At 42.0% G+C, this 17,140-nt stretch overlaps 1 protein-coding gene across 7 annotated transcripts in view; it reads left to right on the forward strand.

The window, feature by feature from the left end:
• NBAS (NBAS subunit of NRZ tethering complex) overlaps positions 1 to 17,140 on the forward strand; it is a 330,504-nt gene that overhangs the window by 204,924 nt on the left and 108,440 nt on the right. For all 7 annotated transcript variants that reach the window (XM_055540893.1, XM_055540896.1, XM_055540894.1 and 4 more), the window contains 3 exons: positions 3,274 to 3,350; positions 3,798 to 3,935; positions 14,934 to 15,163. In XM_055540893.1, coding sequence (XP_055396868.1) covers positions 3,274 to 3,350; positions 3,798 to 3,935; positions 14,934 to 15,163 — 445 coding nt within the window. The remainder of the gene's footprint in view (positions 1 to 3,273; positions 3,351 to 3,797; positions 3,936 to 14,933; positions 15,164 to 17,140) is intronic.

A 17,140-nucleotide genomic window follows, 5' to 3' on the forward strand; every position in this document is an offset into this window, starting at 1 on the left:
CTCATATCAATGAAGCTTACCCTGTGGAGAGGACTTTGGACTCACCCTCAACTTAAGCGATCTTCATCTTCTGTGGTTGAAGTAGATGTCAGGAGACCTCTTGAGAAATGGGCCAAATGGGCATTCAGGTGGATGAGATATGCCAGCTAAACGGCCGTCCTGGTGGAGATGCTGCAACAAGGACTTGGCTTAAAGTGAGAATTTGAAAAACACATGGCAATTTGGCGATAGCTATAAAAATTATAGTTGTGGGATTATTTGACCTAGTGATTCCGCTTCTAGGAAGTTATTCCATGAATTCTCACACATGGAAAATACGGCACATGTTCATTGCTTGTAATAGCATAAGATTGTCGATAGCCTGATACATACCGACGGAGAGAGATATCTTATTTTGTATGTCTCGTTTTCTGTCTGCGTTAGTCAGCTTGGGCTGATAGGACAGAATACTATAGACCAGGTGGCTTAAACAGCAAAAATTCCCAGTCTCACAGTTTGGAGACTGGAAATCAGATGCCAGTGTGGTTGGGTTCTGGTGAGTTATCTTCCTGGCTAACACACAGCTGCCTTCTCAGTGTGTCTTTACCTCAGGGCAGAGAGAGAGGGAGAGGGAGGCAGAAGGTATGAAGGGGGCAGAGTATGGGTTTTCATGGGAAATAACAGGCGAGGTCTGGTAGGCATGCTTGAGCAGGCTTGAGATGAACAGTTTGGGTAACTTTGGTGGACTCTGGGCTATGGGGTGATCTCTGCTATCTAGCACTTGGCCCTGGGGTGATCAGGGCAGAGGTGATATTGTGCCTGGAATGCAGAAGCCAGAGAAAGGGGCTGGTTCAGAGAACTGGCTCCGAGCTGGTTGGTTTGCACATCAGTGGTGTGCCCGCAGGGAAGCTGTTTGCTTTACTTGGCAACTGACTAGTTTGCCAGTAGCCCAGATTGACAAGACTCTTCCCCCTCAAATGTCAGTGCATTATAAATTGCAGAAAAGTTTTAAAATTGATGAATACTGTTGTGAATATGGGGCTTCCCTGGTGGCTCATTCAGTAAAGAATCTGCCTGTGATGCACGAGACCCGGGTTCGATCCCTGGGTTGGGAAGATCTCCTGGAGAAGGAAATGGCAACCCACTGCAGCACTCTTTGCTGGAGAATTCCATGGACAGAGGAGCCTGGCAGGCTACAGTCCATGGGGTCACAAGAGTCAGACATAAGAGTTGTTTATATGAAATGAAGCCTTTGCGGTTATTATTCACTTGGAGCAAATATATGTATTTTAAAATGATTATTTTCACTATTTGTAAAAATAACAATGATTCTTTGGACTCCTCTGAGGGTGATTTTTGTCATTACTTTTAGCTCATGGAAATTAATTATTTCTTTTCTCTTTTGCCTGCTAAAAGCTTTGTATTCAATGATATATGTTCAAGAAACACTGGTGACCATCTTTTAAGTTGTACCTGTGAAATAATATAACTATTTGAAAAATAAACCTATTGAAACTTATATTTTCAATCTAGTTTTTCCCTCACAAAGGTCTCTCAAGGGAACTCTGCTTTATTTCAGCCACGTCATCATTACTGTTCTTTGTTGTTTTTGTTTTTTGTTGGGTTGTTTTCCTTTTGGAATTTCCTTCAGGATCTGGAGCATATGCTTAGGAATATCTTCAGGGGTAGCATATTTTTTCATCCCTTGAAGGTGCTTTGATTTTTGGAAATCGCCAAATGCATATTAAATGGAGTGTAAGATTGAGTTGATGATAGGATTAAAAACAAAAAGAAAACAAGGAAAGAAACAAAGAAAAAAAGATCTGACTGGAAGTCAGTAATGGGACTGGATGGTTTTCCCAGGCAGGGCTCAGACTAGCGTCAAACACAACTCTGAGAGGGACGGTCCTCCATTAGCTGGGGGATCGGCCATTCACCTGGAATAAGGGCTCCTGAGCCATTCGAGACAGGGCTGGTTTTGATGAGTAGGTTTAGATTCTAAAAGCCAGAAAAGGGGTGGTTTGAAAACTGTCCTCTTTTGTACATAAGGAAGGGAAATATCTGAAGGAAGTAAAAATGGAGTGGAAAAAAGCTAGATGAGATTGGAGGTTGTAATTGTAGAGGAAATGAGTGTCTAGAGAACTCAGATTCTTTTACTAGAGGTGCTGTGCAAGAAGCCTAGTTCCCTTGTAGATGAATCAGGCACAGGACATGGAGTTTTAGGTCACTTCTGACGCTCCACCCGCTTCGAGCTGGCTCATCTAGGCTCAGCTGGTAAAGAATCCACCTGCAATGCAGGAGACCAGGGTTCGATCCCTGAGTTGGGAAGATCCCCTGGAGAAGGGAAAGGCTACCCACTCCAGTATTCTGGCCTGAAGAACTGTATAGTCCATGGGGTTGCAAAGAGTCGGACATGGCTGAGCAACTTTCAGCTTCCTCTAATACACCATAAAATTATATGGTATATTTACAAAGTGAAATATTACTTACTTTGAATTATTTAGATGCTGTTTACCATCATTAGTGAAGATCAGGAGAGTCTGTGTTCTCTATAAAGAAAGTCTCCACTGTGATGACAGTGACTGACTGTATTGGCCACTTAAGGTCCTAAATGAATGCCTCCCTGTTAATACAAAATGGATATAAACACAGGTGTTACTCGCAGTGTTCTCTCTTGTAATAAATCCATGGCATTGATAGGTTGTTGCTTATATACAGAAGTTTTATAAAAGTTGTAACGGTCGGGATATTTTTAAGATGTTATATAATCAAAGCATGAAACTTGTTTTTCTTTTCGTGGAGTGTGGTGCAGAGAAAGAACCCAGCCATATTGTCAGGACTGTGGTAATCAAGAGAGTTACCTAAGTCTGCTCTCACAGATCTGTTGTTTTTCTGACCATGAGTGCTCACGCGGTCATCTTCCACAGTAGCTGGCATTGATATCCAGAATTGTATAGCATGGCCTGGGTCTCTAAAACCGGAAGATTAGCTGGAAGTGACACCCTCACTGATCTGTTTGCACTTAGACTTTGTAGCTGCACTAACAGTATTCACACATGTAAGTAGGAGACGGCATAGTGTGTCTGAGTTAAGGCAAGACTACCATTTAACGTAGTTTCATATAATCTGTACTTCGATGGTGCTGAATAGACTTTCTCATAAAGCATCTTAAAAAGTTCTCTGAAGATAATTACAGTTGAAATCATGAAGGACTAAAATCGTGACACTTAGTAACCATGACTGTCACATGGATCCTCAAAGAAAATAATGAATTTTTTTTCCCCCTGCATCCAGTTCTCTTACAGCTAGCAAGTGACGCTTTACCAAATGATATGACCTTGGCTCTTGCTTATCTCCTGGCCTTACCAGAGGTAAGTTTGCCCTTAACCAAGAGAAAAAGGACTTAAAAAATGAATAAACTGAAAGTCTCTACTGGGGATTTTCACCAGTGAATTGTTATTGCATGTGTCATTTCCTTCTGGTTGTGCCTCTGCATAATGGAAGGGCTGTGGTCAGTATCTCAAGAGTAAAGTCTACAATGTTAGCTGAAATCTTGATTTTAAAATCTGTGGTCAGTATCTCAAGAGTAGAGTCTACAATGTTATCTGAAATCTTGATTTTAAAATCTGCTTTCACATGCATAGGATCTGCCTTTATAATCTGTCTGAATTTTAATGTAGTCATGTTAAGATGAGCTTGAGTCAATTTGATAGAAACTTTGAACCAAAATTCTACAGTAAGGACTAAAAATGTAATGGTTTATGATGGTTGTGCCAATTTCCTTTCAGCTGAGCTCTTTCTTTTGTTCTCCCTTGTAGGTGTTAGATGCTAACAAGTGCTTTGAAAAGCAGTCCCACTCGGCTCTCTCTCTCCAATTGGCAGCCTATTATTATAGCCTCCAGATCTATGCCCAGTTGGCTCCATGTTTCAGGGACAAATGCCATCCTCTTTACAGGGTGAGTCCTCAGTTTCCACTTTATTAATGAGAAATGGTAAAGCTTTTCTAAAATAGTTAAAACACGTATTTACCTCTTTGGAGGGACTGAAGCACTTTGCATTCAGAATGCATTCACAGTGGCTGTGTTAGATGGAGTTGCTTTTCCATGCATTAATAAGAGGCAGAGGTTCTAGTATGTAAGGTGAGTGTTGCTGCTGCTGCTGCTAAGTCGCTTCAGTCGTGTCCGACTCTGTGCGACCCTGTAGACGGCAGCCTACCAGGCTCCCCCGTCCCTGGGATTCTCCAGGCAAGAACACTGGAGTGGTTGCCATTGCCTTCTCCAATGCATGAAAGTGAAAAGTGAAAATGAAGTCGTTCAGTCATGTCCGACTCTCAGTGACCCCCATGGACTGCAGCCCACCAGGCTCCTCCATCCATGGGATTTTCCAGGCAAGAGTACTGAAGTGGGGTGCCATCGCCTTCTCCGAAAGTGAATGTTGATTCACCCCTAACTTCTCTGTCATTTATTTTATTTTACAGCATTCTTAGGAAAGGCTGAAGTAGTAGAGGAGAAACGGAGAACTGCCTTTGTAACTACTTTCTCAAGAGGAAGATGGCTCTGATTTAGGACAGTATGCAGTGTTGTTCTTTGAACAGCACTGCACTTTTATTTATTTTTAAGCCAGAGAGGTATGAGAGTAGTAATTGTGCAGGTGAAATGTTGAGACATACTATGCCTACTTACTCCCATGGTTCTGACACCTTTTATTAAATTTATTGTTAATTTCTGAATGAGCGCACCTAAGCTTGACCTCAAGTTACATTGCCTTCTTTTCTGGACCCAAAAGTGTTTCAGGTGCTGCTAGAAAATGGAAGGCCTCTAGGTTTACTTGTCTGCACCAGCTTTAAGCATCAGCATTCAGAAATTATCTCCTTTTTATACTGGGTATTTTAAGAGAATTACCACTTTGAGAATAGATAAGCAAATAGATTAGACTTTCAAATCCACTCTGTGTACAAATTCAAGGCTCAGTGTCTATTGAGGCAGGATTCTTCCTCTGACCCAGAGCAGACTGCAGAGAAAGAATTTGGATGCCTTGGCCATCCAAAACATATCTAAGAGCCTGTAAGTATATGAAAACATTCTGTTCATGGCAGAATCTGTGGCTTTGATTCATCAGTTTTTATTTAGAAAGAGAAAGGGGAATGAGCAAACTCGCTGCCACACAGGTTACTCTCCCAAGGGCATCATCATTAAGAGTGGGTATTGTTTTCAGAAATGGGTATATTAGGATGAAGTTTGGGCCAAGAAAAGGACTGTCTTTTTTAGGCTAGTTCATGTATTACTTTATTTGGGAAATTTTGAATTTCTTTTTTTGATAGCTACTGCTGCTTTGTACTACTTTTTTCCCCTATACTCTAGAAATTTTCCTTTGTTTTGCTTTTATATCACAGGTATGTTTTTGTTTGAGATAAGGAATTGACTTACTATGTTATAAATGGAGGGAAAGAAGTGATTATATATAGGTGAAAGTGTGGCAGGTTAATTTCTGGAACAGTGTACTTACTTAATGGAACAAGCATCGTCTCTTCCTTTCTGTTGCTTCTGCATCTTTTTTCAGGCATCTGGCAGAGCAGCCTTTCCGGAATGGAGGTCTGGGCTTCCTCTCCTCCACTTCAGTGCTTCAGTGGTTTCCCATGGCCCTAGCGAGGTCGTCTGGCCTCTGTTTCCTCACCTTCATTTTCCTTTTGTTCCAGCTGTACCAAGCTGCTTAAAGTTCTCACACAGCCCGTGTATTCTCTGTTCCTTGTCTTCAGCACGTTGTAATCTTTTGCCCATAATGTTTCGCCAGCGTGCCTTTGCTTAGTGCTCAGGTCCTGCCACCTGCCACCATCCTGTCGTGCCCCCAAGCTGTGCTGGATGCTCCTCTGTGTGCCTGTACTGCCCTTTCCTTACCTCATGACTTTTATACTGTGTTACTTTGTATTTACCTATTTTCATCTCACTGGATAACGAGCTGTTTCAGGCCAGTGTCTGTGTTGTATTCATTGGTTTCCTCGTTGCAGGACCTGGAATGTCAAGGGGAGTAAATGGGTGTTCCCTGGGGTAGAATATTGAAAATTAATGAGTCATCCTTCAGTACATAGGAGGCAGTTGGATAATGTGTGTGTGTTTATCAGAAATATTCGTCAGATGACTGCTTGTGCCAGGCAGTGTTCTAGGTCCTGGGAAGACGGTAGTGGACAGTGTGTAAAAAACCCTTCCCCTTTTCATATTTACATTCTGTTTGGGGAGGGGCACCATCAACAACAACAAAAAGTAAATATATCCTTTGTTTGATTATGATAAGAGCTTTGCAAACAAAAAGCAAAGAAGAAAGTTAAGCAGTGGAGTACAGTTTAAAACAGGCTCAGGAAAGGCCTGAGTTAAGAGGGTGACCTTTGACTAAAGAAAAGGATGAGCGTAGCACGAGTAAGACTGAGGGGAGGATAGCATTCCAGATAAAAGGATGGAACCTATAACAGAGAAGTTGAAATGTCCCTGTGCCATCCTATGTACTCTAGTGTTTTTTCACAAGTATTTAAGGAAGTATTGAAAGTATTACTTTATAAAATGTGAGGCACAGAAGTGTTGCCCCACTCCAGAGGGAAAGTATAGCAGTGGAGTCGGTGACCAGACTTCACTGTGACCCGTTCGGGTCTCCTCTAGGCCGGGAAGGTGTCAGGAGGGGTCACAGCAGTGGTGTATGTGGGGCTTGTTTAGGGAAGCTCTCTGGGAACGGTAGAAGGATGAGACTCACCTTGGGAAGGCATAGGCTGTCTTAGTACCTTTCACATTCATTCTGCCGTTTGATCCATTGAGCAGCCTCATTTTGCAGACGTGGCAGCCTCTGCAGAAGTTAAGACTCAGACAAATTGGGTTACTTGCTCAGGGTCGCTCCGGTAGAAAGTGACCTCAGTCACCGGAGCTCCTGATTCCAGTCTTTACCTGCCCATTGTCTGGTCGTGCGGCCACTGCAGCTTTGTTTCAGAAGCAGTGTGTCCCTGTGTTTTGGACCCAAGTGATCTCTGGCTTGCACCCCAGCATGATGTTGCTACCCGCTTTGCAGTGGCTGCTGGCTGAAACCTCTACTCCCGTGTTTGACAGGGAAGCCACTCAGTGAGCACTGGTGGCTCTTCCTCAGCCCACCAGTCATGATCCCGACACTGGCTCATTTGAAGTTTATGTTCTGACTGTTCAGACTGTATATTTCTCTGAATTTGACATCCTTTCCCATGCCTTCGTGTCTGTGCAGATGTAATTCTCCTGCCTGAAATACCTCTTCTTCCCACTAGTAGCAGATAAGTCTGAGCTTAAAAAAGCTGCCTGTGTGAAACTTTCTCTGCTGCCTGAAATGATTTTTTTTTTAATTCTCTTTCTTACCTTTCTAATTATTGTAAATACATCTTTTTTTTTTTTTTTTTTTTTAAGTTGAAAAGTAAAGTTAAAGTCACTCAGTCATATCCGACTCTTTGTGACCCCATGGACTATAGCCTACCAGGCTCCTCTGTCCATGGAATTCTCCAGGCCAGAATACTGGAGTGAGTAGCCTTTCCCTTCTCCAGGGAATCTTCCCAACCCAGGGATCGAACCCAGGTCTCCCACGTTGCCGGCAGATTCTTTACCAGCTGAGCCACAAGTTAATTTCTGTCTCTGACGGCTCTCTTCCAGACTTCCCCTAGAGCGGATCTTGAGGCTGTGGTAGCCGGTGCACCTCGTCTTCTTTCCACATATGATCCTGTTGAGGGCAGGAGTCCCCGTCTATTCAGAATCCCCAGGACATCACCTCCCTCTAGTTTCTCAGTGACTGTTTGTTGGCATGTGACTAATTTGAGGCATCATTTCAGCTGCTATGTGAACAGCCATCAGTATTACGTTTTGGGAGTCCTGACTTTTCATGGACGGGCCTGTTAGCTGGATGTTTTAAGTAGGTTTGCATTGTCCATTGACTACCTAATGGCTCATTATTTGAGTCTTTTCAGAATCTCTCCCTGCAAAAAACCACACTGCTGAGTTTGAATTAGACATGACAAACTTCTGATGAATCATCTTGGAAATGGAGATCCAAGTGGTTTCAATTTGTTGCCCACACATAATAACTCTCCACGAAGCTTTGCTTCCACTCAGTTGTCAGTTCAGCTTGTTTCTGTTTGCACAGTCTTTTCACATTTTCTCTTTGTACTCGCTGCAGTTCTGAGCTGTGGGAATGATAACTTAGGTAGATTACTAGGTTTGAATGAAAGTGTTGATATGATTTGTGGTGTCATTTCTGATAAGAAGCCTGTGCATCTTGGTGCAAAGCACATCCTGTGTCAGCCACACAGACCTCCAGGACCCGGCAGCAAACCTGGGTGATCATTGGAGCAGCCCAGCAGGCCTTTTTTCTTTTTAATATTTATTGATTGACTGATTGACTGATTGATGGATTGATTTAGCTAGCTGCACCAGATCTTAGTTGCAGCATATGGACTCTAGTTCCCCGACCAGGGATCGAACCCAGGCCCCCTGCCCTGGGAGTGTGGAGTCTTAGCCACCTGACCACTGGGGAAGTCCCTCATGTTTCTTTTTAGAGATCTATAATGATAATTGGCAAATGGTCACTTGCAGAGAATTTCCTCTTCTAGTATTTATCCTAATCAACTTTTTATGTTGAAAAAACAATGCACAAACATGGCAAAAAACAGATGAAGAAAATAGGATAAAACAAAAGGTCAGTTTCCTTTTTGTATCCCTCCAGAAATAGTTATGGATGTACATATTTATATAACAACTTTTTAATACAGATATGAGTAAGTTATACACATTTCTGTACCTTGTTTATTCGTATCTTACCTTTGTAATTATTGTAACTGCATCTTTTTTTACAAATTGAAGTATTTAATTGTTTTTTTTTTTTACAAATTGAAGTATTGAAATTTACAAAGTGTTAATTTCTGGTATACAAACAAAGTGGTTCAGTTATACATATAAGCATGCAAGTACACACGTGCAGATATTCTTTTCCATTGTAGGTTATTACAAGATATTGAATATAGCTCCCTGTGCTATACAGTATGACCTCATTGTTTATTTATTTTATACAGAATACTGTGTATCTGCTAATCTCAAACTCCTAATTTATCCCTCTTCATGTATATGCATCTTGAAGTGTAATTTCTCTAGCTTAAAAAAAAAAAAGTTTAAGAAGATAAAATCATTTAAAAATGGAAATGTGTCTTTTAGTTTTATATGCTAGAGAATCAAACCTAGCAGGGGATGAAATTCAAAACTTTATGGTAGACTATTTCTAAGATGCATTTTTTTAAGCTACTAATTGAAAATACTAAGTAGAAAATTATCTCAAGCAAATACAACCCTAGAGGGAAAACATACCACCTGTTTAAAACTTTCCAAACAGTATTACCAAGAAATGGAGACTATTAAGCCTGAATGGATTTATTACCTCTACTAGTTAGTAGTACTAGATGAAGTCATTCAACATTCTAGTCTCATAAATATTTATGTACATTAAATTTTTTTTTTTTTTTTTTACAGGGACCTGGCCATAGTCTTTAAAGAAGGCATATTTTTTTTTTCTACACCTTAAAGAAACTGCATTGCCAGATTTGGGGGGAAAATTAGAATAATTTATTCTCTACACTTCTTAAATTTTTTATGCCTTTTTATGTTTTCAGTTTTTGTAGTATCATTTCAATACCGAATATGGGAGATTTCAAAGCTACCCGTAAAGTCCTTCAAAAGTTTCTTAAAGGCTAAAAACTTTTGTACTCATGGATCATGTCATTGAACTTAGGTGGAAAAAGAGGGAGAAAGATTTGAATATACTCTGCTCAAAAATTAGTGACTTGACATGTAAAGCTGGATGTAGGACATTCAAGGAGCTCTGCTGGCAGGGTAGGGAGCAGGGCCTGGTACAGTGGAGAGCCCACAAGACAAGAGATCAGGAGGCTTGAGTCTCTTCCTTGCTGTGAGACTCCAGCTCAGGATGCCTAATTGGAGATTGGCATCTATAAAGCAGTTACCAGCAGTCTCCTGTGCCCATCACTGGGTTGGTATGAAGGTCAGATCAAAATCATGTGAAAGTGCTTTAGAAACTTTAATGCTGTGCACTTGTGAAGTGAATGAATGAATGTATGAAATGAAGTGTTGGGCTGAGTAGAGGATGCTTTTGGAATATATTGAGAGAAATTGTGATGAGCCCAGGGGAAGAATTGTTACTAGAATTTAAAACTTACATTGGAAGTAATCATGACAGGTAAAGTTTCTCGAGGAAGGGATAGAAAGTAGTAGTGATAATGATTAGAAAATAATTTGCATGGAAAGCTAGAACTTAAAACATGCTCATCCATCTACTCTCTATGAAGCGTCTGTCAAGAACCAAGTATTGGTTGGCCAAAAGATTGGTTTGAATTTTTGCCCCAAATTGCATCTCTAGTAAGCAAAGGATCTGGTATATAAACTAGTACTGCTCATGTAAAAGCTGCTGCTGCTCTTTGGTGTGTCCCCCTTTTACTCCACAACTCTAATGTGCTGTGGGAAAGACACATCCACTAAGTACACCTGGTTTCTGCCCTCTAGAAACTAATTTAATACTTAAAAGAGAGGCAATGTAAAGTATGCAATAAACGTACAATTAAAGTGTAACAGATGTATCAGTAATGTGCGTGCATAGTCATTGAGTCATGTCCTACTCTTTGCAACCCCATGTTCTGCAGCCTGCCAGGCTCCTCTGTCCATGGGATTCTCCAGGCAAGAATACTGTAGTGGGTTGCCATTTCCCTCTCCAGGGTCTCTTCCCGGTCCAGGGATTAAACCCATATCTTTTGAGTCTCCTGGATTGGCAGGCAGCTTCTTTACCACTGTGCTACCTGGGAATACCTTTGAGTAAATTCCATAATTGCTTTCATTTTTGGAGCCCCTCCTACGGACCAGGTCTTGGTTTGTGTATTTTATATGTGTGTGTGTGTGTGTATAGTTTCTTAGGCTTTGTGCAACCATGCAAGCTATAGTATATTGCCATTTTATAGATAAGGCTATTAAGTTTGTAGTTGTTAAGTAGCTTGCACAAGGACATTCAGCTAGTAACTTATGTGTATCCATGTTTATTACACTCTGTCATGCCATTTTCTTCATTGGAAAAAAAGAATAGGTGTTTTTTTGCCACATATGAAAATGAAGGTTGTATGTGGAGACTTGAAACTCCTGTGAGATAAAGAAAAGCCAGTGTAATGTTAGTAGTAGCAATTATGTGCATTATTGCTGTGTGCTATTCAATACTCTTGGAGCTGAACTCTTTAACCTGGTTTGGGAATTTGCTTCGTAAATGGTGTTAGAAAGAGAATAGAAATGAGATCAGATATTTGGTGTCCTCTCCCAATACAGGTACCAAATCCATGAGATGCCAGAAAACAGAGTGAGAAAATGAGTATGGTACAATAACCGTAAGAAGCCTTTGGGAGAGTGAAGGTGGTCGGTTCCATGAGTAGGGAGTAGGAACCAACAGCCTGGTAGAGCAGGGCATGGAGTCATCGAGAGATGGGCTGCCTGGTTGTCGCTCTGCCTTCCGAGCACACTGGGCAGTTTGAGGCTGGAGGACTTGAGTCTGAAATCAGAGGGTCAGAATATACATGGAAAAAAGCCTTCTTCACTGTTTTGATCAACGTGAGTTAGCTCAGATCAGATCAGTCGCTCAGTCGTGTCCGACTCTTTGCGACCCCATGAATCACAGCACGCCAGGCCTCCCTGTCCATCACCAACTCCCGGAGTTCCCTGAGACTCATGTCCATCGAGTCAGTGATGCCATCCAGCCATCTCATCCTCTGTCGTCCCCTTCTCCTCCTGCCCCCAATCCCTCCCAGCATCAGAGTCTTTTGCAGTGAGTCAACACTTCACATGAGGTGGCCAAAGTACGCTAGTGGAGTGCAAAACCAGTACAAAGAGCTCCCTGCAAGAACACCTCAGAAGAGCTGTCCTGCTGCCCTAAGATCCCAGTTGCTGGATATTTGCTCCTGCTCTCTCTCTTTCTAGGCAGAAAAGTGCTTACTGGATGAGGTGTGAGATGAGCAGGCAACAACAGGGCACACCAGGATGCAGAGCAGGTGTAGATGGGCTGCTGGCTCCCTGGCAACATCCGTATGCCAGACAGCTTCAGAGGGGGCTGTGCCTCTGGGGGGTGGTTCAGGGAGGGGCCTCATGAGCTTCAGTCTGTAAGCAGAAGGGAATCGGCTTAAATGACAGATGAAGAGGCACTAAGAGCCTAGGGATGGGATCTGATTTGCTTAAATCCATTGCCAGATATACCAGCCTTATACAGCTTATTCCCAAATCACTTCTAAATGCAGTTAGATCAGCTTTGTGCACTCCATCTTCCCATCAGGGCTTAGCACATATTCTCGCCTTTACTGGAATTTGTTTCCCTGTTTTTTTTTTTAATATATAATAATTTAATTTATTTTTAGCCATGCTGGGTCTTCCTTGCTGCACAGGCGTTTTTCTTTCTTTTTTTTTTTTTAATTTTATTTTATTTTTAAACTTTACAATATTGTATTGGTTCTGCCATATATTGAAATGAATCCGCCACAGGCATACATGTGTTCCCCATCCTGAACCCTCCTCCCTCCTCCCTCCCCATACCATCCCTCTGGGTCGTCCCAGTGCACCAGCCCCAAGCATCCAGTATCGTGGTACTGGCACAAAGACAGAAATATAGATCAATGGAACAAAATAGAAAGCCCGGAGATTAATCCACGCACATATGGACACCTTATCTGTGACAAAGGAGGCAAGAATATACAATGGATTAAAGACAATCTCTTTAACAACTGGTGCTGGGAAAACTGGTCAACCACTTGTAAAAGAATGAAACTAGACCACTTTCTAACACCATACACAAAAATAAACTCAAAATGGATTAAAGATCTAAACGTAAGACCAGAAACTATAAAACTTCTAGAGGAGAACATAGGCAAAACACTCTCCGACAGGTGTTTTTCTAATTGCGGCAAGCAGAGACTAGTTGCGGTGCGAGGGATTCTCATCGTGGTGGCTTCTCTTGTTGCAGAGCACAGGCTCTAGGATGTGTGGGCTTCGGCAGTTGTGGCTCCCAGGCTCTAGAGCACAGGTTCAGTAGTTGTGGCCCATGGGCTTAGTTGCTCCAAAGCACATGGGATCTTCCCGGACCAGGGATTGAACCCATGTCTCCTGCATTGGCAGGTGAATTCTTTACCAGTAAGCCATGAGGGGAAGCCCTGTTTCTTGATGGCCTTTTTACTACTTAACACCTGAATAGTTGGACTAGAAATTAACTCTTCCACGAAGCCCTGCTTGACACATGCCCGAAGCCAACCCCTCTGTATTCATTCCCATAGCACCCTGTGCTTAGTGGTATCAAACCATTTACAGTCATTTGCTTGTCTTTCCTTATAGACTACATTCCTGGAGGAAAGGGTCACATCTTCTTAGGACATCACCTGGCACATAATAGGTGCATAGAAAGTATTTGTTGAGTTAATGACAGGTGATCTTACAGCTACTTGGGAGCATTGGTTTTCAAAGCCGGGTCTTTTGACTTGAGATAGATATCTGCAGTTTTTGAAGACAGGACTCAGTGTATGCATAGAGATAGGGGAAGCATTTAGTAAAAAGTTGACCTTTTCTTAAATCTACCTGTTGGAATCCAAGAAGATTTCTTTAATTGGTTTTTATCATCACTCCCAGACTGTTCCTTAATAGGATCAAGAGAGAGAATGTTAGGCTAGGTTTGGCAATATAGACCCTACACTGATAAATTGCCTGTGCAGCTTAGAATAATGACTTAAGCATGAGAAATGCTGACAGCTTATTATAATTAGATGTTTTAGAGAGCCACAGGTAGATTCGGGAGTGTTTTTTTTTTTTTTTTTTCTAATTTGCTTATATTAAAATATGTACCATGTCTTCCCAGAAGCTGGGAGGGATTGAGTTAATATTGTTCACATGTTAGGTAACTCTGGAATCATGGTGGAGCTGCTATGGCTTCATTGACACCCAGACCAACTTTAAATAAATGTGGTTATATTATATTTATTTAATATAAATAAATAAATAAATAACCACCTTTCCTGTCAGCTGATCAATTCTGGGCTTTGTTCTATTTGAATAATTGTTTTGTAACATCAGTATCTGTTTAATCGCTCAGTTGTGTCCGACTCTTTGTGACCCCATGAACTGCAGCATGCCAGGCCTCCCTGTCCATCACCAACTCCTAGAGCTTACTCAAACTCATGTCCATTGAGTTGGTGATGCCATCCAACCATCTCATCCTCTGTCGTCCCCTTTTCCTCCCACCTTCAATCTTTCCCAGCATCAGGGTTTTTTCAAATGAGTCCAAGAATTACAGGACAGTATCCCATTGAGCCCTAAATTGAGCAAAGTAAAAATTGGTTGTATACTTTCTTATGAAACTAGAAAAAAAATGATGATTGTAGGAACAAGGATGGTTTTTTTCCCCCCTTACTTATCCCTGGAGAAAATACTCTTCTACTTAACTGTCTAGGCATTTCTAATGGGATTATTCAACTACAGCTTTGTTATTGAGAATACTTAGATGGTCCAAAGAATATTTATCCAGGGGCAATGATGACAAAAATTGCTTCCAGGGTGAATTATTATAAATGATCAGATAATTAGGGAAGAGATCTGGAATAGGCTCAGGTATCCAATGGTAGTTGAAAAAGCAAGCATACATATTTTTTAAGTGGATGGAGACTTTTAAGGTAGAAGAACAGAACAGGCGTCCAGCAATCCATTCCTAGACTCAGTTTCTGTGTCCTGTTCTTATGGTCTGCAAAATGGACCACCTCTGCAACAGACTCTCCAAGGTGGTTGTAAACCTTGATTAGATAGCGGCCGTGTGAAGGGCCAGACAGACGTCCAGTTGACGTGACCTTCTTCCCATTGTTACTTTTTTTTTCTAATTACTCTTTCTGTTATTCACAGGCTGATCCCAAAGAACTGATCAAGATGGTGAGCAGGCATGTGACTCTGTACGGACACGAGGCCTGGCCCGAGGAGCTCGCTGCACTGACCAAGCAGTTGCACTATTACAACGAGCGCCTGCTGGACTTCACTCAGGCTCAGATCCTCCAGGGCCTGCGGAAGGGCGTGGACGTGCAGCGGTTCACGGCCGACGACCAGTACAAAAGGGAAACCATCCTTGGCCTGGCCGAGTAAGAGATACCTTTGTCTCATAAAGGGATGGGATAAAACACACAAGGACAAGCTGAGGTATCAGGACTATGAGTCACAGTCCCTTGAAGATGTACATTCATGGTTATCATAAGCAGGGTTTCCCCTACTTCTTCCGATCCTGTGAGGGACATGTGAGTCTTCACAAATGGATTGTTGGTGGGATCATGGTTAGCATAGCTGCCTTCTGAATGATCAGTAGATGCAGACTGTATTTTAGGCTTGCAGATTTAAAATAGTAAGGATGATAATTATAGGAAAATTTCCCTATGATTTTGGTGTCCTGATCCCACTACCATGTTAGAGGTGATGCAGTATGATTGGGGTTAAAAGTACGAAGCTTACTGAGTGCGTGCTAAGCCACTTCAGTTGTGTCCTATTCTTGGCAAGCCATGGACTGTAGCCTGCCAGGCTCCTCTGTCCATGGGGTTCTCCAGGCAGAAATACTGGAGTGGGTTGCCTTGCCTCCTCCAGGGGATCGTCCTAACCCAGTGATTGAACCCCGGTCTCTTACGTCTCCTGCATTGGCAGACAGGTTCTTGACTACGAATGCCACCTGGGAAGCCCATGAGGCTTACTTTAGAAATTTAAAAACAAGATTCCCTTTGATTCCTGGCTGGAATCTCACTTTTCTGCTACATGGCTGTTTAATTTCCTCACTGTGTTAAAAATAGATACAGTCGACTTAATCCAAGAGGAAGGACCACGTGTTGTGGGTCCAGGGCACCTTCATCTGTCCTGGGTTCCTAGAGAAAGCAGATCTTTCACTCTGGCAGTTTCTCTTGTTCGAAGCCTGTAGCGGCTTCCGTTTTTTCCTTTGTCCCTTAGCTCTTTCCAGAGAAAAGTTAGCCCTTGTGTGAGATGGCAGTACACTTCAAGGCCTGTGGGAATATGTTCTCTTCTAGGTATGGAGTTCCCCTTGGTTTTAATACTGGTCCTCATTTTTTGTTTTAGATCAAATGAGTTCTGATCAAATGAGAATTACATGTCAGGTGTTGGGAAGTTAAACAAGATATTTTTATAAAGTGGGCTCTCTCACAATGGTTATTAAGTTAGAGGTATGTTTTGTTTTTAACACCCTTATTTGTGGAGTGCTTCTTATGGGCCTAGAATGGTGTTAGATGCTCTATAAACTTTATTTTGAAAACATCTTTTAATCCTTAAAGGTAGCCCTCTTATATAAAATGTTACCCCATGTTATAGCTGAAGAACTTAAAAGTGTTTGTCACTCAGTTGTGTCTGACTCTCTGCAACCCCATGCACTGTAGCCTGCCAGGCTCCTCTGTCCATGGGATTCTCCAGGCAAGAAGACTGGAGTGGGTTGCCATTTCCTTTTCCAAAGAACTTAAGGCTTATTAATATTAAGTAATTGGCCCAAGTTTCCATAGATGGTAAGGATCACAGCTGTGATTTCCTGCTACCTACCAAAGGCATCGCATCTTCAGCACCACGCACCCTGCCCACACTGCCTGATTGAATTTTCCCAGAAGCATTGGTATGCAGTTCAGTCTAGGTTTCCAGCCTTTGAAACAAGGGTAGATTGTGCCTACATTTTACAGTTATTAATCTCTCCTGATAAGTACCTTAAAATCAGTGGTAAAGAATCTGCCTGCAATGCAGGAGCCATAGGAGATGCGGGTTCAATCCTTGGGTCAGGAAGATCCCCTGGAGGAGGGCATGGCAACCCACTCTAGTATTCTTGCCTGGAGAATCACATGGACAGAGGAGCCTGATGGGCTACAGTCCATGGGGTCACAAAGATTCAGACATGACTGAAGTGACTTAGCACGCATTCATGAGAAGGACCTTAAAATAGCAAAGATGGTCTTGATTATGGCAGTGGCCGTTGCTATTTTTCATCATTATTCTTAAATCTTAAAGCAGCAAAACAACTTTAGTACTCTAATAGTACTTTATATTATCCTGTGCTTTTTTCCTTTGAGAAGACACTCAAATTC

This window comes from Bubalus kerabau, chromosome 11 (assembly GCF_029407905.1).
Source record: "Bubalus kerabau isolate K-KA32 ecotype Philippines breed swamp buffalo chromosome 11, PCC_UOA_SB_1v2, whole genome shotgun sequence".
In the NCBI taxonomy this organism is placed as follows: Eukaryota; Metazoa; Chordata; class Mammalia; order Artiodactyla; family Bovidae; genus Bubalus; species Bubalus kerabau.